The 22,671-nt window shown below is 50.8% G+C and overlaps 9 protein-coding genes across 9 annotated transcripts; 3 read left to right on the forward strand and 6 right to left on the reverse strand.

Moving 5' to 3' along the window:
• Positions 1-1,365: 1,365 nt before the first annotated feature.
• BO83DRAFT_438310 (uncharacterized protein) lies at positions 1,366-1,884 on the reverse strand (the record flags this gene model as incomplete). The annotated part of the gene is made up of 1 exon (XM_025536083.1): positions 1,366-1,884. One exon carries the CDS (start codon positions 1,882-1,884, stop codon positions 1,366-1,368), a length of 519 nt encoding a protein of 172 aa, XP_025386956.1.
• A 2,552-nt stretch (positions 1,885-4,436) lies between these two features.
• Positions 4,437-5,493, reverse strand: BO83DRAFT_363100 (oxidoreductase, short chain dehydrogenase/reductase family; the record flags this gene model as incomplete). The annotated part of the gene is made up of 4 exons (XM_025529553.1): positions 4,437-4,637; positions 4,690-4,803; positions 4,855-4,966; positions 5,018-5,493. The coding sequence occupies 4 exons, from the start codon at positions 5,491-5,493 to the stop codon at positions 4,437-4,439; spliced, it is 903 nt and encodes a 300-aa protein (XP_025386957.1).
• An 816-nt stretch (positions 5,494-6,309) lies between these two features.
• On the forward strand, positions 6,310-11,522 carry BO83DRAFT_418078 (MFS sugar transporter; the record flags this gene model as incomplete). Its single annotated transcript, XM_025534801.1, has 21 exons — positions 6,310-6,377; positions 6,427-6,546; positions 6,603-6,811; positions 6,862-6,908; positions 6,952-7,012; positions 7,062-7,180; positions 7,238-7,504; positions 7,555-7,676; positions 7,728-7,900; positions 7,950-8,015; positions 8,065-8,145; positions 8,264-8,379; positions 8,645-8,768; positions 8,859-9,022; positions 9,080-9,835; positions 9,880-10,132; positions 10,179-10,304; positions 10,406-10,655; positions 10,922-11,004; positions 11,138-11,196; positions 11,306-11,522. 21 exons carry the CDS (start codon positions 6,310-6,312, stop codon positions 11,423-11,425), a joined length of 3,384 nt encoding a protein of 1,127 aa, XP_025386958.1. The 3' UTR covers positions 11,426-11,522.
• A 742-nt stretch (positions 11,523-12,264) lies between these two features.
• BO83DRAFT_428131 (uncharacterized protein) lies at positions 12,265-13,148 on the reverse strand (the record flags this gene model as incomplete). Its single annotated transcript, XM_025535393.1, has 2 exons — positions 12,265-12,678; positions 12,933-13,148. 2 exons carry the CDS (start codon positions 13,146-13,148, stop codon positions 12,265-12,267), a joined length of 630 nt encoding a protein of 209 aa, XP_025386959.1.
• A 1,457-nt stretch (positions 13,149-14,605) lies between these two features.
• On the reverse strand, positions 14,606-16,898 carry BO83DRAFT_363106 (putative pentafunctional AROM polypeptide; the record flags this gene model as incomplete). The annotated part of the gene is made up of 2 exons (XM_025529554.1): positions 14,606-14,800; positions 14,850-16,898. 2 exons carry the CDS (start codon positions 16,896-16,898, stop codon positions 14,606-14,608), a joined length of 2,244 nt encoding a protein of 747 aa, XP_025386960.1.
• Positions 16,899-17,124: 226 nt separating this feature from the next.
• BO83DRAFT_447334 (C6 zinc finger domain protein) lies at positions 17,125-19,068 on the forward strand (the record flags this gene model as incomplete). The annotated part of the gene is made up of 1 exon (XM_025536638.1): positions 17,125-19,068. The coding sequence occupies one exon, from the start codon at positions 17,125-17,127 to the stop codon at positions 19,066-19,068; it is 1,944 nt and encodes a 647-aa protein (XP_025386961.1).
• On the reverse strand, positions 19,047-20,226 carry BO83DRAFT_379373 (sugar phosphate isomerase/epimerase family protein). The gene has a single exon (XM_025531492.1). It carries the CDS (start codon positions 20,203-20,205, stop codon positions 19,201-19,203), a length of 1,005 nt encoding a protein of 334 aa, XP_025386962.1. The 5' UTR covers positions 20,206-20,226; the 3' UTR covers positions 19,047-19,200.
• Positions 20,227-20,296: 70 nt separating this feature from the next.
• BO83DRAFT_57645 (shikimate dehydrogenase family protein) lies at positions 20,297-21,344 on the reverse strand. Its single transcript, XM_025537446.1, has one exon. It carries the CDS (start codon positions 21,309-21,311, stop codon positions 20,385-20,387), a length of 927 nt encoding a protein of 308 aa, XP_025386963.1. The 5' UTR covers positions 21,312-21,344; the 3' UTR covers positions 20,297-20,384.
• Positions 21,345-21,568: 224 nt separating this feature from the next.
• BO83DRAFT_363117 (putative pathogenesis associated protein Pep2) lies at positions 21,569-22,543 on the forward strand (the record flags this gene model as incomplete). The annotated part of the gene is made up of 2 exons (XM_025529555.1): positions 21,569-22,326; positions 22,492-22,543. The coding sequence occupies exons 1-2, from the start codon at positions 21,632-21,634 to the stop codon at positions 22,541-22,543; spliced, it is 747 nt and encodes a 248-aa protein (XP_025386964.1). The 5' UTR covers positions 21,569-21,631.
• Positions 22,544-22,671: the final 128 nt, after the last annotated feature.

Below are 22,671 nucleotides of genomic sequence, written 5' to 3' on the forward strand. Positions count from 1 at the left end.
AACTCGTGAACGCAGTATCATAGGACCTTGTTGCACCTTTTATTTTCGATCCCTTCGGCGGCCATTTCCTTTGGTATGCAGCCGTCTTACAACCACTACAACAAACAAAGCTAGTCGGACATTGTTTTGACCGGAGAATGCCTTGAGGAATGGTTCAGACCAGGTCCTGTGGCCGATGGGCAGAGCATCCTCAGCTCCCGTCGTCGCAGGAGACACCATCCCATTGTGCCGTCAGCATTCCTGGGGAATGAATCGCGCGGAAAACAGGGGACTGGAATGCCTGAACCACGTAAAACATCAGATCGTCATCGCTTGCTTTGGGGATGTCTAATACTGGCCGGCTGATGAGGAAGGTTAGTTTACTTTGATGGTCATTACGCCATCGACACCTGCAGATAGCTTAGGGAAAGGTGAATACTGTAAGCCAGCCAGTTCGGCTGTCAGTTCGGACGCCGCGTCGCGTGGCTTACTTCTGCCCGCATGCCAGACTCTCCGCGGCAGCTAGCAAATTTTCTCCCTGCCTTCAATCGAAGGTTCATTGAACAGGACTGTGGGATCTGATATGTTCTCAATTCGATGAGTCGACTACTGATATTAAAATTTATGCAGGTGTACGTTGATTCATCGAAAAATGATCAATATTAAGATGTTTTTATTCATATTCATTGGTGTTTAAAAATGAGATGTATCCCGTCATCGACATTCACCCCTCATCGCCCTCACTGAAGAGGACCCAACGAGAGACAAACTTCCTATCAAGGAATATTACTCTCCAGAGCCGATCAGTCCGTAGACCGAAGGCAACACGTCGCCGTGGAGAAGGCTGGACGACGGTCGTGGCAGGCTCTGTTAAAGCTTTTCGATGTATGTAGAAGAAAGAAAAAAAGAAGAGGAAAGATCGTCGCTGCCGCCCGCTTTTTGTAGTTCGTGTGCGTCACGTGAGCACTCCCGCTTAGCTTAGTGTCAATTAACTCAGGCAGCCAGGCACCCGGATCTACCACGTCAGGCACCAACTGCTTCCGCAGCAATTGCTCTTCTCTCGGTATAGGAAAGGTCTATCATCAAAGCCCATCCATTCAACGCCATACCTGTAATCACAGCCTGAAGCGTGTGTCATGGCAATTTATGTACAAGTGCTCCCTGCCATTACACTCACATGTACACAGAAGCTCAACCCTCCACCCTTTGCAACCCTTGCCCAACCCTTGATTACATCCTTAGCCCATGACGCCTTGTTTGTACCGCAGTTCCAGTTCGCCCGAATCACGCATTGTGTGTCTGGAGCGATTGCCGACAGAACCTTCAACTCCCTAGAGACAGATCTGGCTGCCACACTTCACACCAGACTGACCACCAGCCACCCACCTACCCCCCAATCACCACCTGCTGGGTATCAGACTTCCACACGGCCCCTCCAACAGCAGCAGTGATTCCTAGCGCGATCGCAACCATGGTCCCAACTGTCACGACAGCAATCGTCGCCTTGACTGCCATGCGTTGCTTGCGGCTCAGTCTCTGCATCCATCCGCAGCGTCGCTTCTTCTGAGCCCAGAGCTTCGACTCACGGTGGTTCGCGCATTCCACTGGCTGTCGGTGAACCGTGGGCGGGTCTTCGGGATCAAGGGGGCTGTATCGTGTTGTCGTCGCTTTGGCTGCCTTTTTTAGTCGGTCGATAGTTAATGATGGTGTGGCATGGCGATAGAATGGTGAGGATGGCTTTGCTCCATCTGCTGGATTGAATTCCCCTTGTTGTAGTTCGGGAGTTGATGCGATGGACGCGGCTTCAGGGACTGTGGGGAGAGGAGTTGATCCAGATGCAGTGCGTCTCTCTTTCTGTATCAGTGGATGATCTGTCGACTGGCTGAGTGGACTCGTCATATTCATGCTGCTTAGGTAAAATGCGGCTGTAGAGATGTAGTTACTCCTGACGCAAGTGATGCTAGATCCGTGGAAGGATATCAGTTAACGAAAACAAGAGAGTAAGTGTTGATAACATAGGTGAGAGGGGTTTTAGGGGTAATGATATGGTTGAGGGGTTGCGAAGGTTGCGCCCCCTGGCTCAACACCTTGATGTTGGAAGGGGTTGGCCGATGGTGGCTTCCTTGGGGGTTGTACATCCACAAAAATCAGGGGGATTGTCCCACCTACATATGTACACCACAATCTGCCCCTCTAGATATGATTAGAAGTCTTGTAGATTTTTTATCGACATGACATTTCTTGCACTGTGAGGTTTGCGGTGCTGTTAGAGAGGTATGGTAGCAGTTCCAATTGGTGTAGATTGGCTGGATTGCTGGGGGGATGAGGGAATCTTAAGGCCTGGAACGTGGCCACGGATGCAGGTCATCGACTGATTCACTGCTTGTAGAAATGCATCCACTCTAAGCTATAAGAGTGGTGTGCTCAGGTGTGCTTGCTTGCTTATAGACCCGTGATTTATGATTGTCTCCTGGAAGCTATAGATAGAATTTATTTCATATTAGTGACTGAGTGTTAGCCGTAGTAGCACAAGGTTGTAGTAGTGGAACGGCCGTTATATGTAATTGCAGGTCATGCTAGGGAAGATATATATTTTTAGATGGACTTGCATCTTTCAACCACTTCAGACAAATTTGCTGCCATACTACTAGAGGACCGTTAGACCAACATGAATTATAGCACCCCATACTAGTATTACAAAGAAGAGAGTTTCGCTCCACAGTTGAACTGTTTTATCTTGATCTTCGTGTTCAGTTACTCTTGGTGATGCAGCATACACATCAAGACGCCACCATGCAGATGTTCTGACATCACATATAATGCTCCTTTTTTTTTTTTTTTTTTTTTTTTTTTTTTTTTTTTTTTAACAATAAGTGTGTACTATTTACATTAGGGTTTATATTACATGAATGGGCAATCTTTTTGCTCAAACCCAAATGTCCAATGTGCGCGTTCTATGGATTTCCTTGTCCGATCATGATATACCACAGTAGAGGACTATGCCAAGCAACAACTGCCCACCTTTTCAGCTCCCAGGGTAAAATTGCCCAGAAAAGCTCTGATCCCAAAAGAAACCCCCTTAAGTCAAATCCTTCTGGTGTCGCACAAGCTCAGAAACACAGAATTCCATTGTCACCCGGATCTAGGCCCCGTTGCCTGGGTTATCGGCACATTCCTTGCCAGGCATGGAATGAATAACCAAGAATGGATGTCGGACAGGGATGATCAACGTCATTTTGGAAATTAGCGATCTCGTGTATTGGATCAGAGGTCCCGCGGATGACCCTGGATGCTTTCATCCCTTCGCCCCTGTCCTCCCTTTCATGGCTATATTAGGCTCGCTCATTATGAGGTATTATGCCAGAAGCATTCTAGCTACTTCAGAGACTTGATGCATACGGAGTGCTTTTAGAAGAGAGACTTCCGCTTTGGGGCTTCAGACCTTGACTTCAGACATTGTAATTAGTCTCGTTAGTGGAGGTGAACGAACAATCAGTCTGGTCGCCTGGGTTTCCAAGACTTGCTAGGGATGATGTTCCTGATGAGTAGATGGAATTGCGCACACATGGATCTATCTACCAATTGAGCCAACTTTCTGAGCCAGTATTAGAGAGATTCTGGTCTTACCAAGTTCAATGATTCTACTAGAGTGAGTCTTGTGTAGCGCTTCGTTTGATGTAACTGCTCCTATCAACTTTGTTCAACGATGGAAATATTCAAAAGGGCACTTCTCAAGGGATCAGTCGCAGTAGATAGTTAAGCCATTCACTGACCACAGAGTACTCCAGCATCTTTTCAGACCGAACAACTGAATTTATGCATGATATTATGCATGATATGGTAATCAGACTCTGTGCTTGTATTGGTTCACGTGATCGCCACTCAAGATTCTATGCTATCTGCAAGCCTTGCTACGAAGAATATAGTTAGATAAACAGCTGCTTTGTCAATCACACATCAATTAACTAACTATATTCTTTTATGGAGCTGCAGACTAACGTAACTCCCGGCCGCACCGGCCACCTGCCCGCGCCGGCCACCCAGTACACCGCCCAACGCGTTTCTACATGCAACCACTTTTTCTATCCGAGGCAGTGAATCAGCAATGAGTAGTAACATAACTACAATGATACTAGGGCGGTGTGGTAGGGGTGGCCGGCGCGGGCGGGTGGCCGGTGCGGCCGGGAGTTACGTTAACTCGTTTTTGACTGTCATCATAGCACATCAATCTGGAATCATCTACAAGTCACAATCAAGCCATCTTCAGACTGATATGTGGGCTATCTTTTCCTGATCGGGAAACCCACTTCCCTCTACCCGATCGGGGAATACACCCTACAGCTTCAGCCTGCATGCATCGTTTCATGCGTCGAATCAGTAATACTAGACAACACATATATTCTATATCCGTATCTATCCCAACGCCGACCTCTGAGAAGCACTAAATAATCAATCATTCAAGCAGAAGCACAATGTCCACCATCCACTCTCAAATCCGTACCCGTCATAAACCCACTGCCATCAGCAAGCATATATACTGTCGGTGCCTTGAAGTCTTCTGGGACACCAAGACGGCCTAGTAGCGCACCACGCATCCAGGTCTCCTCGACTTCGGGCTTCTCTTGAAGCAGGGCATCGGTCATTGCCGTGCGGATGTACTGGTTGCATAATTAGAATCGCGTGTATTATAACAGTGAGCATGATACATACACCTGCGGATAGAGTGTTCACACGGATGCCGTACTGACCCCATTCCTGCGCCACCGAGCGGCACATTTGGTGCACGGCGGCCTTGGAAGAGTTGTACGCGGTGCAAGTCAAGCCCTATCAAACACATTAGTTTAGATCAACAGACCAAATGGACCGAAAACGAACCCGATTAGCAATTTGGCCCGACATGGAAGCAATCATGACAATGCTGCCTGGGATGTTCTGCTCCTTGAAGATGCGGGCGCAGTGCTTCGCGGGAATAAATGTTCCGATCACGCTGGATAGTCAGTTGCTGTCGTACGTCTTGGAGCTTGGTATGGTCGCTCACTTCACATCCAACATCTTTTTCCACAGATCAACTGGGTATTCCAAGGCAGGAACCATTTGTTGAATACCAGCACAGGTCACTGCTCCGCGCATGGGCATACCTCGGCTCATTGCCTCGGCGGCAACTTGCTTAAGGATCTGCTCGGTCGACTGTTCATCGGTAATGTCGCACTTGATGTATGTGGCTTTCAGGCCGCGGGCAGCAGCCAACTTCTGCACGGAGGCCCACTCGTCTGCGCTGGGTTCGGGAAGGAGGTCAAGGCAGACGACATCGCCGCCAGCCTCGATGACGGCACCAGCAAGGACGATTCCAAGACCGCGGCCTCCACCAGTGATCACGATTGTGCGGTTACCGAGGGAGAAGAGGTCATTTGTACGACCGACGACGGAGGGTTGGGTGGACTCTGCAACTGCGGGAGTAGTGTGGTCAATGGCCACATCCGGGGTGGTGTTATCGATAGCAATTGAGGGAGACATGGTGAATTGATCTGATATTAAGGAACTGGAAACTTTGGAAATCTACTGGCAATGTGAGGTACTACGGCTGTTCAAATAACGTGGACGAGCAGATCATGGAAGCGCTTAACGACAACCCAACTAGGAAGATCCTGTCCGACCTGCTGTGCAGACACCTCATGCTTAATGCAACACTTCTCTCAGGATTACGCTTCAAACAGCTGCAGGCGTTGCTCGCATAGGTAACTACAACGGGGCTTAATACTTCCCTTGTGGGAATTTCGCGATAGTCGGCCTTGGAACCATGGCGCCGGCGGGTTGCCGGAGTCCAGCCGAGGTGGGCCCGGCAGAGGCGCGTAACGTTACCGCATCCGGCAACTGTATAGGCAAACGTACGATGCCCTATCCCGGTCCCCACCCGGTTCTCGTTTAGCGGGAAGGTCAAGTTTGGGGATACAAGTTGCCCATCTGCAGAGGGCTCTATATTGAATAGTTGTGCCAGGCTTCGCCAACTTGAAGTTGCTGGGGTCGAATTAGTATGGGTTCAGGCATGGCGTGGTTATATCAAAAGATGTGTCCATCTGATTGCGAATATAGTCGTCTAGCCTCGCAAGGAACCGACAGAACTCTAATCAGCAGCTACCATAGAAACTTCCCGGTCTGCGTGGTCCTCCACACCAACCCCGGTTTTGCCCTTCCGACCCCCGCAATCCGCAAAGCATGACGTCGGGCCGTCCATCGTCGCTTACATGCCCTATAAAAGTAGATGGAGCCCCTTAATGGCGCCAGCCCTAATCACTATGCCTGTCTTCATACGTGTCTCAAGAGTACGGAAACATGACTATTCTTGTTGGAAAGCCCTTGTCATGGGCTATTACTACCACTGCAGGAAGTGGGTTCCTGCTGTGCGTCTCCTGCATCCCTTTCACATTGCATGAGTTGACCCTTGCTTAGATTCGGCTATGATCAGGGTGTCATGTCTGGTCTGTTGACCGGGACGGCCTTTACTCAAACATTTCCGGAGATAGACACCACCGCCACGGGACATGGGAGTTCCTCGTTGCAGGGGACGGTGTAAGTTATTCATACGATGTGTATTGGGATGGGCTAGGTATAGCTGACGTGGTCAGCACTGCCATCTATGAGATCGGATGCTTCTTCGGGGCGATCATTGCCTTATTGATTGGTGAACGTATCGGTCGGCGGTGGTGCATCATAGCTGGCTGTATCATTCTTTCGATCGGAGCTGCATTGCAGTGCAGTGCGTATAGTATCCCTCACTTGATTGTGGGCCGGATTGTGGCTGGAGTTGGGAATGGTCTCAACACTAGTACTATTCGTACGTTGTGTTTGGAATATGAGATAGACGGACAAGGCTAACGAGGGCAGCGGTCTGGCATTCGGAGCTGAGCAAGGCAGCGAGTCGTGGAAAGGGGGTGAGTCGAGACAATAAGTTGATTTCTGATACCGTTCTAACAGCTGCAGCTTGCGATTGAGCTATGTATCAACATTTTTGGCGTGATGACGGCATACTGGGTTGGTGAGTATGCCATCTACTACATATGTTGAGCCAGGGCTGACGGTTAAAGCTTACGGAATGAGTTACGTGGTCAACGATGCGCAGTTCCGCTTTCCCATTGCCTTGCAGATTCTCTTTGCCGTAATCACCTTAGCAGGTATTATCGTGCTTCCCGAGTCCCCTCGCTGGGTATGGCCGTTCCTTCCTTGCTGCGTATGTAAGTATTACTAATGATAACGATGATAGCTTATTGCCCATGGACGACACGACGAAGCACGACATGTCATCTGGGCCGTCCAGCCCAACGCCCGTCTCATTGACGAGGACGACGCTGCAGTGACCGCAGACGTCACGGAAATAACCACCGCTATCGCTGAGGAGCGAGAGGCTACGCAAGAGGGGTCATTCAAGCTGGTCTTCACCAACGGCCACCAGAAGTTCTTCTATCGGACGCTGCTGGGAATGGGTGGGCAGATGATGCAGCAGCTGTCGGGTGTCAATTTGATTACATACGTGGGTGCCTTGGCTTTGAGAACAACGGACTCGGTGTCTGACTTGAGCAGTACAACACGGTTATCTTCGAGGATTCAGTTGGCATGAGCCATAACCTGGCGTTATTGATGGCTGGGTTCAACGGCGTGGCGTACTTTGCTTCGACATTTGTTCCTATCTGGGCTATTGATCGGTAAGTTCCATACATGTCATGGTGTACTGTGGTCGGTGGCTGACAAGATAGGCTGGGTCGTCGGAAACTGATGCTCTTCGCGGCGGCCGGGCAATGCGCATGCATGGCGATCCTGGCGGGCACAGTATATGACGGTAGCCATGCATCTGGTATTGTCGCCACGGTCATGCTGTTTCTGTTCAACTTCTTCTTCGGTGTGGGATTGCTGGCCATTCCCTGGTTGTGTATGTTGACCACCTTTTGGGCGGTTGTGGACCTGGCTAATGATAGTAGTGCCCGCCGAATATGCTCCGCTGTCTATCCGATCTCAAGCTGCGGCTCTCGCCACTGCTACGAACTGTACGTCCTACAAATTCCATACGGAAATAACGAACGCTAATAATTTCAGGGATCTTTACCTTCCTGGTGGTGGAAATCACCCCAGTCAGTATCAAGAGCATCGGCTATCGCACGTATATCTATTTTGCCGGTAAGTCCGTTCTCTCTCCGTTTAGCGATAGGAGCTGACATCACAGTGTTCAATTTCTTATTCCTCCCCTTGATCTATTTCTTTTACCCGGAGACACGGAACCTTACCCTGGAACAAGTGGATCGGCTATTTACCGGGGAAAAGGTCCAGCTGCACTGGCACGCGTCAATGGGCGCCGTTGGGGATGCCAGCGAGCGAGTGGACGAGAAGACAGGCAAGGAGACTGTAGAGCATGTAGAGTAGACGTATACTGTGTATGAGCTAGATGTTCATGACTGATTGCAAATGATTACTATCTTGAACAACATCTCTGAACATTCTTTTACCGGCTAAATGCAATGTCTGGGGAAATCCCCGACCTTCCCCACATTCTCCCCGGCGGGTATCATTTCCCGATCAGGCAATTTTTCTCTCTTCTTCCCCCATCATTCCCCGCGATCCCACATCGTATCCCATCAAACTTCCCTCTTTACAATTCCTCATCATACACGAATGACAGGGAATTATGGATGAAGCATCCCAACCTATCGAACTACAAACCATGCCTTGCGCCGATTCTCGTCATCTCCCGCGAAAACGGACCCGCACGGGTTGCGTGAACTGCAGCCGGCGAAGGCGGAAATGTAAGCAGCAAGCAAACAATGGAGCTTGATAGCCACAACAACTAGTTACCTATCTGGTTAGATATCACTGCTCATTGCTGGCTTATTCAGGTGACGAAGCAAAGCCAACGTGCACGGGCTGCAAGCGGCGCGGCGACAAGTGCCAATGGCGCATGCTAGGGTCCTTCCGCGAGGCCAACATCAAGGTTCTGGAGCCGGGGCATCCGTCCATGAATCAGACGGCCAGGGGGACTAGGAAACAGAGTAAATTTAAGGTTCGTTTTAGCTTTTTGATTATGGGGTGAGTGTTGGCTTATGGTGTTGCTTGGTAGATTCTGAATGTTGTTCCTTCTCCTTCTCGAGCTGCTGGAAAGGAACGGCAGCTGAGTCCGCCAGTTGATGAGGGGAGAGGGTCATCGCCTTCGGCACGATCGCTTCCTGGTAATGGTGAGGGTGAGAGTGAAGTGGTGCGGCGGGATGGTCTGGAAAATGTGTCCGGAGCAGCTCCGGATGCTCATCCAACGGTGCTTAGTCCAGGTTCTAATCAGGCTGTGTCGCCTCTTTCGCATCACAGTTTTCATGCTCAGGAGATTAATATTGAGAATGGCCATTCGCCTCATCAGGCCAATGAATTGCCTCATCCTTACCCGGATGAAGCGCCTCACCAGCCGTACATCCATTCTAGTCCTGAGTTTGTTGTTAATGAGCTCACTGCTCTGCGCAACCTCTCCAATAACACGGGGCACTTTCCTGGGCCTGAAGTCTACCAGTCTATGACATCGCCATTGTTCGATCATAGCGTCTTTTCTGATCCGGCAAATCTGACAAATGATGTTTTCGTTCCGGGCTCAGCCTACGAAGCCCTTCATACCACGCTGCGTAATCGACAGCTGTGGACTGCTCGGACAGAAATCCCCAGTCGCGCAAGCACCCCGGCATCAGTGCTTGGATATGACGGACCCACGCCGAACACCTCACGTATACAGAGAAGCAGACGAGCTCAGTCCAGACCAGGACGGGACTTTGAACTGACACCCGAGCGCGAGAACATACTCTGGCAGAACTACCTGAACGAAATTTGTCTTTGGGTAAGTGATCCAGACACCCCACCGAACTAATACTAATCCTGCAGCTGGACATGTTCGACAACCACCGACACTTCGCATCGACCTTCCCTCAGATGGCCAAATCGGCGCCACATCTGCGATATTCCATCCTTGCCCTGTCAGCACGACAGATGGAGCGACAGCAGAACAAGAAGTCGCAATCAGAAAGTCTCTTCTTATACCAAGAGGCCATCCATCAACTTCTCCCGGAGCTAGAGCAGAAGACGACCCCTGTCATCGCGTCATGCGTCATTTTATGTGTCCTCGAGATGCTCAGCTGTATGTACCCCTCTCTTCCCCTCCGACAGTCCCCACCCACTGACAGGTCTAGGCAACCCCAAAGAGTGGCGCCGTCACCTCGATGGATGCGCCTACCTTATCCAAGCCGCGGAAATTAACGGCTTCTCGGGTAAAGAAGAGCAAGCGCTATTCTGGTGCTTCGCGCGAATGGGTTAGTTGCATGTAGTCTACCTACTTTATCCCTGTTCCTGGTGTCTCCCCCCACACATCCCCTCAGAGGTTAAGACGCTAATGCATGACATACTGTTACAGATGTCTGCGGAGGCCTCATCTCCGAAGAAGAGACCATTATCCCGATCAACCACTGGATTCCGCGCGACATGACCCCCACGGAAGCATCCCAGCTCTTCCTCGCCTCAAACATGACCACCTTTGACACGTACGCCAATTACACCGTCTTCCTGTGTGCTCAGACATTAGGGGTGCTCTTCGGCGGTAACAGCCAGTTACCAGCGTCCTGCATGTCATGTCACTATCTCTCTAGTCCCAGGGAGGGCGAATCGTATGTGCAGCGGTGGCAGCGTCTGTTTGATGGTGTGGAGCAGTGGTACGAGAACCGGCCGAGTCAGATGAAGCCGATTTTTGTCCTGACAGCGGGAGGGAAGACACTGGGGAGGGGCGATGGGGAAAGACCGTTTCCGACGGTGCTCTATGGGAACGGGGCTGCTAGTATGTTGCTTATCCAATTTCCTAATTTCCTATTTAGGAAATTGTGGATGTATCCGTAGGCAGATGGCATGGATGTGTGTACTGACTTGTGGATTCCAGTTTCAGGAAACCAGCTTTACCATGCCTGTGCATTGCTTTTGCTGCAACGAAAACCAAAGACGGTATCCCTGCCTCGGCGACCGGTGAGTCAAATTTTCTTTGTCTGTTTCATAGTGATGATTACATCCGACGGATCGGATAATTCTTTCCACTTGGGCATCTGATTATCCTCGGATATTTTTACTTACTATTACTGATACTAACAATGAGGTCTAGAAATCGGTGTTGTGGCACGCGCGGCAAATCTGCGCTATTTCCGCATCGAATACACACCAGTAAGTTGGCCCTTACTTCACGATATACTTGCTCTACGCAGTATGTCTTAAAGTTTGAGAATAAAGTTAATGGATGGGAAATAGTGGCTGCTGGACCAATGCCCTACAGCCGCTGTGGCTGGCTGGTAAAGTCATGTCGCATCATTCGGAACATACCGCCATAATTGAGACTTTGACGCGAATTGAGCGCGAGACGGGTGGGCGACAGCCTGGCGAGTGGAAGACCTAAAGGAGTTTTGGGGAGATGAGGACGAGGATGTGGATGTGGATATGGATGGGGGGATGGATCTGGACCTGCGGAGTGAGAGGGCGAGAGGGAGCATCGGAAGTATTCCTTCGAGTCGGTCGTGAGATGAGAGATTTCCACGATGTGCCCTGAGCAGAGCAGAGCAGACGCAGAGCACAATAGCGTAGCTCAATGCAGGCACGGGTCGGACGGGAGGAGCTTTTGGGGTTTGATGGATATCATTGGATTGATTGGGATGATCGAGATCGGGATCCACCAGGCCGGCAATGAGCGGGATGATGATCTTACCGAGACATAAATCGATGAATAGACATGAAATAGATAGTCTCTAGTCACACTGTAAATCTGAGAAGCAAACGTCAAGAAGACATAATGTGATCTTCACCGTAAACCAACATGCTCGGCTACTATCATCAACCTTCGTCAAAAGTCAAACAGTAGACAGTCAAACCTAGACAGCAAGGACGATCCCCCAATAATCAAGGCAGGCAACCAAGCCAGTGGATCTCAGCTTGCAGGATTCCAGTCAGCTTCAGCTCCTGCCCCATCTGTGCACTATTATAGGTCCAAACCACCGACTCCTCTCCAGCCGCAGCGGATCTCGCATCCTCCCAAGCACAGGTTCTGGTTCGCGCGCGCGTCCCGATCCGCTTCCACCATTCAACCATCCACCCAGCTAGCAAATCTCCACCGTTCATTCCATTTCTCCATTTTCCAGGAAATGATCATTATCATACAGCCAAACACCCCGCTTCCCAAAAACTCACAAAAAACAATACCACCAAAGAAAGTAAATGAATAACAAAAAACATTGAATTAAATCAAGATTCAGCGGCTACCCTCCTTAACACAACCTCCAACCCTAGCACCTCCCTCCCCATCTCCCTCAACCCAGCCCCATTATCCTCCCGATCAAACCACAACCTCCAAACCCCCTCGTCATCCACTCCGGGAAACCTTACTGCCAACCACCCCTCCCACCCCTCCAGCGTCATCCGCGATTCGTCCCTCGTCCAGTCAAAGGGCCCACACACCTGGCCCTCGCTCTCGGCCCGCCCACCCCAGCACACCTCGTGCGTGGTGACGTCCAGGAAGACCCAGCGTAATGTGGGCGGTGTCTCGCCTGTGATGGTTACCAGGCCAGCTGTGTTCTCGGGTGGGAATTGTGGGTGTGTAAAAAAGCCCCCATTGAAGGGGGTCATGGTGTTGGGGTTGGGGTTTTTGGTTATGTAGAGCTGTTTTCCGGTTAGATCTTTTTTTGGTTGTTTCAATGCAGGTACAGATTAAGTCTGGGTAATGAAGTGGGTTTTCTAGGGTTGGAGCTAGAAAATGGGGGAGACAGGGATGGGATATGTAGATGTGGTATGATGGTTGCATGATGAGAAACATACTACCATCTCTGGGATGTGCATAAACCCGCAGTAGGGATACCCAGGATGGTAGTAGATAGATAGTACGGGTGTGAAAAGATAGAAGGGAAGGAACTTACTCGGTTCTCAGGACCCACATACACCATTGCATTATGAATCTGTTCGCGCTGTTCCGTCGTACCCTGATTCACCGAGCAGTTCACTAACAAATGACAGCGTTGTTTCCGACTGGATTCCTTCCGATTATCTTCGCTATCGCGCATGTGTTGACTTGCTTGGTTCACACCGATCATGGTTGGGAGCATGGTGGCCATCATGGCGATTCCGAGGACCATGTTGACTGACTGACTGACAAGTGAATTATGGAGCTTGAGTAGGTGCCTAGCTAGCTAGCCAGGATGGACGACAAGGATCGGAGAGAAAATAATGCAAGCGAGATGGATAAGGACGGAAATAATCAGAAGGAAGAGGAGAAAAAAAGTCAGATCGGCGCATTAAGTAGGGTGGATGGGGTGGAGTCGATGCAACTTGGTCGGAACTAATCGCTAGACCTGCAGATGGAGGAAAGTTAATTTAGCTTTGCAAATGGGGTGATTTATAAAGTAGTTTAGGCGCAATCGGGGGCTTTAGTTGTGTCTGATATTTACATGGATTCTCCTTCTTCTTCTTCGTCCGATTCTTCGTCCGAGTCTTCGTCCGAGTCTTCGTCCGATTCTTCTTCCTATTCTTCGTCTTGGTCTAGGTATTCGGAGTCCGAGTCTAAGTCGCTGTCCTCGACATACTTCTACTCGCACTTTTCCCTCGCGGATTCCTTTTTGAATTCTCATCCTCATCCTCATCCTCGTCCTCACTTCTCTACCACCGTCAAGGAGAAAGACCAAGAACAAGAACAAGTCAAATCCACCTACCAACCTCCTCCAATTCCATCCACTGAAGACACAATGGCCGACTCTTCCTCCCCAGGGTACGTCTCCCTCTTACACCCTTCCCATTATCCCCAATCCCAATCTACCCTCATCCATCCACATCCCAGCATACCTACGTAGTAACATCCTTGTTTCTCCAGCCCTACTTCCACTCCCACTACCAATCCCTCATCCACAACTACCCCAAAACCACCCTCCAAGCCCCCATCCCCTACTCCCCCAACTGCATCTGCTCGCGCAGCAGCATTTACTCCCAAACCTCCTTCTCCCACCCCAACCCCAACTAACATTCCCCTCCCAACCAGCAACACCCCCACCGGCAACCGCCGCAACAACCGCGCCGAAGAAGAAGCCGCCAGCGCCGCCAGCGCCATCCTCCCCAACGAAGGCATGAAGGCCCCCGGCTTGACGGCCAACAAGGACGAGAAAGCCAACCTGAAGATCAGCATTCACTTGAACTTGCATGCCAAGGTGAAGTTGGATCTGGATGCGCAGTTGTATGGTGATATTGTTATTGGGTTGTTGTAACCTTGTTATCTTGGACTGTATGGGGGATGAGGTGAGGGGGTGTGTGTATGTAAGGGTATCTTATGGATGAAAGTATGAATGAATGGACTGAAATGGGTTTATGATTGGATTGAGATCTTCGAACTGTACTCTTTGTGGTGGGAGGTTGTAAAGAACTTGTAGATGGTGTAAATATTTAAACATGATGGCGGTAATGATGTCAAACATTGCTATCACTAGTAATGATCGTGTCTAGCAGTTATAATGCCAAGTATTGGTTTAAACGCATTGGAATCGACTCGGGTGTCGCTGAAAAGTAACGGGAACAATATAAACATGCAAGATACACACGGTACCTGCTAAGTAACAGCATTAGTATATTCCCTCAACACCCCCCTCATAACATGCACCGGCGCCGGCCTCCCCGTAAACAGCTCATATTGCGCAATGCCCTGCTCCAACAACACCACCAGCCCATCAACCACGACCCAGCCCATACTCGATCGTTCATTCATAGCCATTCTCAGCTTCGTTTGTGGCATTCCATATGCGACCTGTCCAATTAGCACTTCTTCAGATACTCCGGGTATATCACACACATACATCGATAAAAACACCTCCAGTCGTACTCCTCAACCACTGCTCCGATACCTCCATCGTAACAGGAGCCTGTAACTGTCCACCGGCTGGCGCAGGCAAGCACGCCACGATAATTGTCGGTTGACGGAACCCCGCCGGCCAGGGGTCATTGCCTGACCGCAGAACCTCAATCTGCAAACTGGTGTCCTTCTTCTCAGCCCACCGAGTATAGTACCCAGCTAGTTTCTGCGCATTGGAGCTAGTCCGATTATAGATGCACATCTGACGAACGCCGATCTGGTAGCATGCGAAGATAGCGGCGCGGGCCATACCGCCTGCGCCTATTATCAAGGCAGTTGTGCCATGTCGAATGGCATTAGCGGGAGAGAGATGCTTGTAAATGCAGTCGCGGATCCCGAGGTAATCTGTATTGTATCCTTTAAGAATTTTGGAAGAGGGATTGTTGGACCGCTGAATGACGACTGTGTTGACGGCGTGGATGTCCTGGGCATCTGGACTGACTTCATCCAGTAGGGTGAGGACGTCCGTTTTGTAGGGTAGTGTTACAGCCACTCCGCCGTGTTCAGTGCTGTTTAGGAGTTGGTGGATATCGGAAAATCGATCGCTGCATAATATGTTGTAAGTGTGCGGTAAGCCGCAGGCAGTGTAGGCTGCGTTGTGCATTGCTGGTGATAGACTGTTTTGGACTCTTTGGCCAAAAACGGTGAATGTTTGTTTTGTGAGTAGGTAGCATGAGGTAAGTGCTTGTTGGGCTGATGCGAGTGTGACTCCTATGTCACCTTCTGTAGGAGATGAGAGTATCACTGGTGAGAGAATAGGATTTAAACATATAGATGCTCGGCCGAGTGGCCCAGTATGGTATGCGATTACGGGGATGTCGGTTGTCTCACCCAGCCGTTGTTGTAAATACAGGTTGGTGAGATCGCCAGGGAAGTTGGGCTCAGAAGTAATGCGAAAAGCGTCAAAGCCAATCTCATCTATCTTTTCCAGGAGAGAGCGAACTTCAGGAAAGATACTCTGGTTTCCCGTCATAGAGGTTGACTGATAGGTGGCAATGATCTTTGTGTGACCTTTGGCCAGCTTTAATCGGCTAAAGTTGGGGCTGTCAATAGGACACGCCACAACATCGGGCGCCAGTCGAAAAAGCATCTCTAAGAGCTCGCAGCATCTAGGATATGACTGCTGAGGAACCTCAATGGAGATTGGAACCCGGGTATGTTTCCGGATTGTCGCCATATGCTTGGCAATCCTTTCCATAAATCGACCATCATCAACATCAGCTGCACCCCCGTCAATCACAAGATTAACCGCGTCAGTACCACTCTCCAGAAGTCCCAAGTCCGGATCGTCTTCCAACCAGGTCAACGGCACCTGCAGCGCATATGTATGAGATGGTGAAAACGGGTCCGAGGAGTAGAGCACATGAAAAGCGCGCCCGAAGACCTGATGTAAAAACCTCAAGAACACTCTCTCAGCCTCCTTGAGTTTGATATACGCCGGGAGTGGGCGACCAGCATAGTCAGTCACCTTCTCTTGTGTGTGATTGAAGAAGTCAAAGCTGGAGCATGACTGGAAAAACTCATTGCCTGCTTCAAAGATACGGTTGAACTTGTCAGGGCTGGTGGTCATGATGAACTGCTGAAGATCCACCCGGTCGCGTCTGACATACACCACAGGATGATTTTGTGCGAATTCCTTCAGAAGCACCTGCTGTTGGCGATTCGCTGACCATCCCACACCAGTGATGGTTATTACACATCCTGTAGAGCATTTCTCTAGCAACGAGCGAGTCAATTTTAGCTCCAGCTCCCGGTATCGCGCAGAACCGTTGTGCGCAATGTAATCCTGAGGAGATACGTGCACCTCCTGGCGAAATACAGCATCAAAATCAATGAACCTGCGACGCAGCGCGACCGATGCAATGATGCCTAGGGTTTTCTTTCCGGCGCCGACGAATCCCACGAGTAGCAGGGTGGCGTCCGCACTGTACCGCCGGCAAGGGATAGATACAAGGCGGTCGCATGGTGTCAAAGGGGAGCTGAGACTAGACATTGAGCCTGCTATGGTAGAGATGCTCAAATTCCAGCATCTCAGTCATTGCTGGCTGCTTCAGCTGTGGCAAAGTGAGCGGACGAACTGGACAGTCAAAGTGAGACCGCGTAAATTCCTTGCCGATCACATGATCCAGACTGAAACTCAACTGCACCACAAGAATATGCATCGTGAAAAAGGAGAAACCATCGGATAAATCCAGTAGCCGCTAATAACGGCATATGATATGCCTGAATCCAGGTCATCGAAGCGCCAGCGCATCGCTCGCGCCTGTGATCAGTGTCGGCGTCGAAAATCCAAATGTGACGGAGACCAGCCAGTCTGCGCCATCTGCCACTCGGCTGGCAGGACCTGCACGTATGAAAACATCAGTCGGCACCGGGGATTGCAGTCGGGATATGTTCGCAGTTTAGAGGTGACTTTGGGGCTTTTTCTCGAGCGGTTCCCTCGTAATGAGGATGTCTTGCGACGCTTCCTGCGCGACCCTCAGTGCAAGACGCAGCTACCGGCGAGTGAATTGGCAGAGCGTGGGCGACAGTCCAGGCTGGCCAGATACGTGTATCGAGTGCTGAATCCAGACTCACAGGATGAATCGAGTAGCGAGCTTGAAGATCATGCAGAAACTGCATCACGAGGATGTGAAAATGGTGAAGAGGGAGGAGGAAGAGGAGAGGAAGGAGAGGGCATTACCCAGGAAAGAACCCCTGGCAGGCACGGGATATCTGAGGTTGTCTCAGTAGAATACCTCAATCAACCCATCCCGAGTAATGCCGATCAGCTGATGCAGTTCTACTTCACCCATATTCACAGCTGGCTCCCCATTGTTGAGCGTCGGGACGTCCTCCGCGTCCTGCACACCCCTCCAGATGCGTCATGGTCGGCTCGAGACGCTGCCTGTCGTCTAGTGTTATGGGCCATTGTCGCCTATTCATCGGCAATGCATGATACACTGGGTCGGGGCAGCCAGGTCGACCCAAAGCAGATTGCTCAATCCATCCGATTGCAAGTCCTGAGGGACATTGACCGGCTGCAGCTTGGCCATCTTCAATCTCTGTTGATCGTCACCCTCCTTTACCTGGGGGTGGGCCATCTTCGTCTTGCGTGGGTGCTAGTTGGCGAAGCCACGAGGATGCTCGAGATGCTTCCTGAATCTGTCAGGTGCGCTCGCTACATACACATCCGGCATGGATGCATCTTGATCGACAATCTTACTTCGGCAATCCTGGAGAAAGCTCCTTGTGCCTCGCTTGATGATCTGCGACAGTGTGCCTTAGTGAGCGAGGACGATGTGGACGAATGGGAGCTGTGGTCTATGCTGCGACCTGACCAGTCTTCAGGAGGCAGTGTCGTCACCAAAGGCCCCTTGCGAGCTCTAAGCAGTCTCAACCTTATTCATGGACTGATGCGATTTCTTACTCAGATACTCTATTATCCATCTGGGACCCTCCCTATCCAGGAGCTCATAGTTGAGCTACGGAACTTGCAAGACCTTGTGACGGCTAGGCGGCCTTATCGCGGTCTTGAGTTTGCAAGCCCTCCTCTTCTTACGCTACATCTAACCACAGCCTTCGTGGTATTTTCTCTCGCGCTGAAGCACAAGACGTTCGATCCGGCCATCAAGCCGCTGGCCTTGACTAGCCTGCGCTTTACTCTTGAGATACTGGATGCATATACAGAAATCACTGGAATGGCGGGCTCATCTCCGCTGCTTCGCTGCTTTTCCTTTCAGGCCTACCGGTGTCTACAGAGTGCTCCTAGCATGTTGGGGCCGGGAATGGAGCAGCTGAGCAGTCGACTGATCAATCATATGCAGAAGCTCAAGCGAAGTAGTGAGGGTGGCACTCCAAGTGAGGCGCTACGTTTTACATGGTTGCCCGTGGGGAATCATCTTGAGTGGCCTTACATCCCAGTGGCACGACACCATTCCCAGCGGCCTTTGGCGCCTGAAGGCACTCTCTACGGTGGATTTGATCTTGCCCAGGGGAATACAGTGGTAACAGATCAAGTAATGGCCATCCCCGGCTTGCCCACGACTCCTGGTGTTATGGATACTGGAAACGAAAGACAGGCTCAGGAGCCTGAAGACTTCGATGCTCTCTTTGAGGAAATGGTGGCTTCTATTCCACAAACAAGGTATGTCGATACTCCGGCTATTGTCTATTCATACTAATCATTACAGAAACGAGCCCATATTTGCCGAGAACTTGGGGTTCTATGCAGGGAATCTAGATACAGACTTCCTTGCTCAGCTGCAACATGTCTCAGACAATGGTTGATGTCAACGTATCCATCATGATCGTGATTATAGATTCAACTCCTTGGCCAACTGTTGCCAGGCTCGGATACCTCGCTGGGAATGACTCTGTGGCACGCTCGGATCCGGATCTGCCATGGTTCTGGAGAACAATTCCATTGACACCCATCCTTCGAATCCGAGCTCCTTCAGAATTACTCGCGCCACCTCGACTACAGGGAGATAGCCACCCTTGTCCTGTTCGTACAGGAACAATCTCGCGTTGCGGCTCCAGTTCATGCGTGCCGGCTGGCCATCGACGTGGAACGGATGGCCGGGGACCAATGGCTGCTCCATTTTTTCTGCATCAACAACTTGGACATAAAAGACCTTTTTCACGTCGATGGTCTTGACAAGGCGATCCAACGAATGGGCCAGCACAGCATCTGCGTCAGGGACCTTCCCCGAAGGACTTGCGGGATCGGCCCACACCCGACCGGCGATGTTGAATGTATCTAGACAACATCCAAAGTTGGGGCGATCCACCCGCTGGATGATTTCCCACATAGTGTCCCATGTTGAAACATAGGTACCCCAGGCGAGACTCTCGTATGCGAAGCGAACTGGCGGCTCTTGCTTCAGGCCCAGATCGGCCACCTCGATCATGTCGGAGACGATAAGATCAAGGTCTCCGGAGATGCCATCGGGCTGAAAGTTTGACGGTATCTGGATGATATCAGTGCCGAGGATCTTGATAATCTTGAACCAGGTGTGAAGTTTGGCGATTTTCTGTTGGTGGACATCTCGATCCAGCAGGCCCTCGTAAAACATGAACGGCTGCAAGCCAATCACTTCCAGGCCGTGATGATTACAAATGTTCTTGGTTTCTCGGGCGGCAGCTAGGAGATTCTCTTCTATCGGTTCTCCCTTTTCTTTGGCGAGGTATTCCAGGTCTTCGTAGAAAATTTCCACTCCTTGGAAGCCGGCCTGAGCAATTTGGGAGAGCTTCTCAGGAAGAGAATGGACCCAGGCACGGCCCACGGACATGGACGCGATGGCAGGCTTGCAGGGCATAATGGGATGAATAGAAAGAACTGATGATACAATGTATGTTTGATATTCAAAGTGTAGCATGAAGCTTGGGTGTGCATTTATATGCTTTATCATACGTCAGGCCCGGCCCACACTGAGGTCATCGGCAATGCCCTCATCCGATCCCTGTCCCTGCAATCCACCAACTCTACTCTTATCCTCTAGAAGTTAATACCCGGACTCTCCTCTGCAGCCTTCCGTAGCACAGACCACGCTCCATCCAGCGACAACATCTGTCTCTCTTCTTCCCCGCACCAGAGCCGATACTGCTCCGGCATCTGATGTCCAATCACCTCCGTCCCCTCCACCGTAGCCCACCCACGCTGTCGCGCCATCTTCAGAAACCTCGTGTGTCTCGGTTTGAAGCACATATCCAACAACACACCCTTAGTAGGAGCATCCAAAAACGCCTCCATAATGCGATGCACTTCCTTTTCCTCTGCTGTCACCGGCTCCGCATCAGGAACCGTCCCAACGACATACCCCGGCACCGCATTCTCCAACAAACCGGCAACCTGCTCCACCCTCTCAACATGAACCATCTTCAACCCCTCCCCATACTCCCTTTCCGTATCCTCCCTCAATACCCTAACCTCTTCCTCATCTCGATTCACCACATAGATAGGCGTACACCCCAACTCTGCATACAGCGCATACACCGCCGCGCGACACGCTCCCCCAGCGCCCACAATCACCGCGGCCTTACCCCTCCCTTTCTCTTCCGGGTCAGTAGATAGTAAGCACCCCTTAATCCCACGCCAGTCTGTATTCGTCCCGCGCAGCGAGCCATCTTCTGCGCGATAGACATTATTGCATGCTTGGAGGCGCACAGCGTACTCGTCTAGCCCGTCGAGATGCTCCATGATAGTGCGCTTATAGGGCATGGTTACCACCCCGCCGGCGAAGGTGGGCTGACGGAATAGGGTCACAGCGTCTTCGACGGTCGGGCACTCTTGCGCGATGAAGGTCCATGGGTAGCCCATGCTATTGAAGGAGTAGTTATGCATGGGGGGCGCGATGGAGTGGGTTACCCCGATGCCGACGAGGTAGGCGTAGCGCCGGGGGTCGGAGGTAGTGGTGGCGGACATAGTGCTTGTCGTGATATCTGGTTTTGATTTGGATACTCCACAACCCTGTCTGTAGAGTATATGACTGACGGCAGATAATATAGTAGTCAGAATATCCCATCGGCTATGATCCTACCCGGCACGGATATCCTTTTGCCGAGCCCATCTTCTCCTCGGCTCTTCCCCGCGGGGTATGCATGCTCTACTGACCTAGTATGAGTATAGTATAAAGTGAACTTACCCCCACCATCTACATCTAAACTATTCCCATCACCATTCTCTCTCTCACACATTCAATAAACTCAAAACACACCAACTGAATTAGATCAATTATCATCAAAATGCCCGACCTTCACACCCTCCCCCCCAACTCCCGCCCCCAGCACGCCATCCGGAACAACGGCCCCCATCACCTGGCAATAGAGCGGTACCTTCTACGCGAACTCGCCGAAGGCTGGCCGTGCTACCGCGACGCCTGCGAATGGGAGAACTTCCGGTCAATCTTCCACCCTGAAGCGCACGTGTACACGACCTGGACGGGGCTCACGCACCACGATGCTTTTATCAGCGCCTCGCAGGCGGGGATGGACAAGGGTGCATTCATCATGCATCGTGTGCACGGCAGCACCACAGATATCAACCCTGAAGGAACCCGCGCCGTTACCAAGATGAAGGCCACTATTACGCAGCGTTTCAGTGAGGTGAAGTGTGTAAGTGGGGGAACGTGTGAGGTGGACGCGGAGTCTGATTGTCGGTTCATTTTCTTTTGGGAGAAGGTTGGCTCTGAGTATGGGGATTTGGAGGGTCAGTGGAGGGCAAGGTTCGTGAGGCATTGGTATGAGAAGGACAAATTGGTGCTTGTGACGCCGGATCGCGTACCCGTGATTGATCATGAGAGGTTGAAGGAGTATCCGGTGGGGTATCGCCATTTGGCGTATTTGCAGGAGGAGACAATGGGGGTTAAGGTTCTTATGGATTTGCCGGGACATAGGAGGGAGAAGGCGACGGGGAGTGTTAATGGTGAGAAGCATGATTTGTTGTATTGGCAGGCGAAGGAGTGGGTTGAGGGAGGGTATGTGGAGTGGGCTTGATGTAGTGATTACTGGTAATGTGCATGTTGGTGTATGTGTTGTCTTGTTGTCTTGAATAGATATCAAGTTACATGTTTTAAACGTTTAAGGACTATCGCGTAGGTGAAGAGTTATATACATTGTACTGGAGTAGGAAGGCGAGATGCCCAACAGTTCTCTTAAGAGCAATGCCATCTAATACAAACCCACATATACTCATTCTATGATTCCATAGCCGTGTCAACTTCCACTAGCTTCGTCCCCAGGTTAAACATACACCCATCCATTAACCCCATACTTCGGCTCCCTCC

This window comes from Aspergillus eucalypticola, assembly GCF_003184535.1.
Source record: "Aspergillus eucalypticola CBS 122712 chromosome Unknown BO83scaffold_16, whole genome shotgun sequence".
Classification (NCBI taxonomy): domain Eukaryota; kingdom Fungi; phylum Ascomycota; class Eurotiomycetes; order Eurotiales; family Aspergillaceae; genus Aspergillus; species Aspergillus eucalypticola.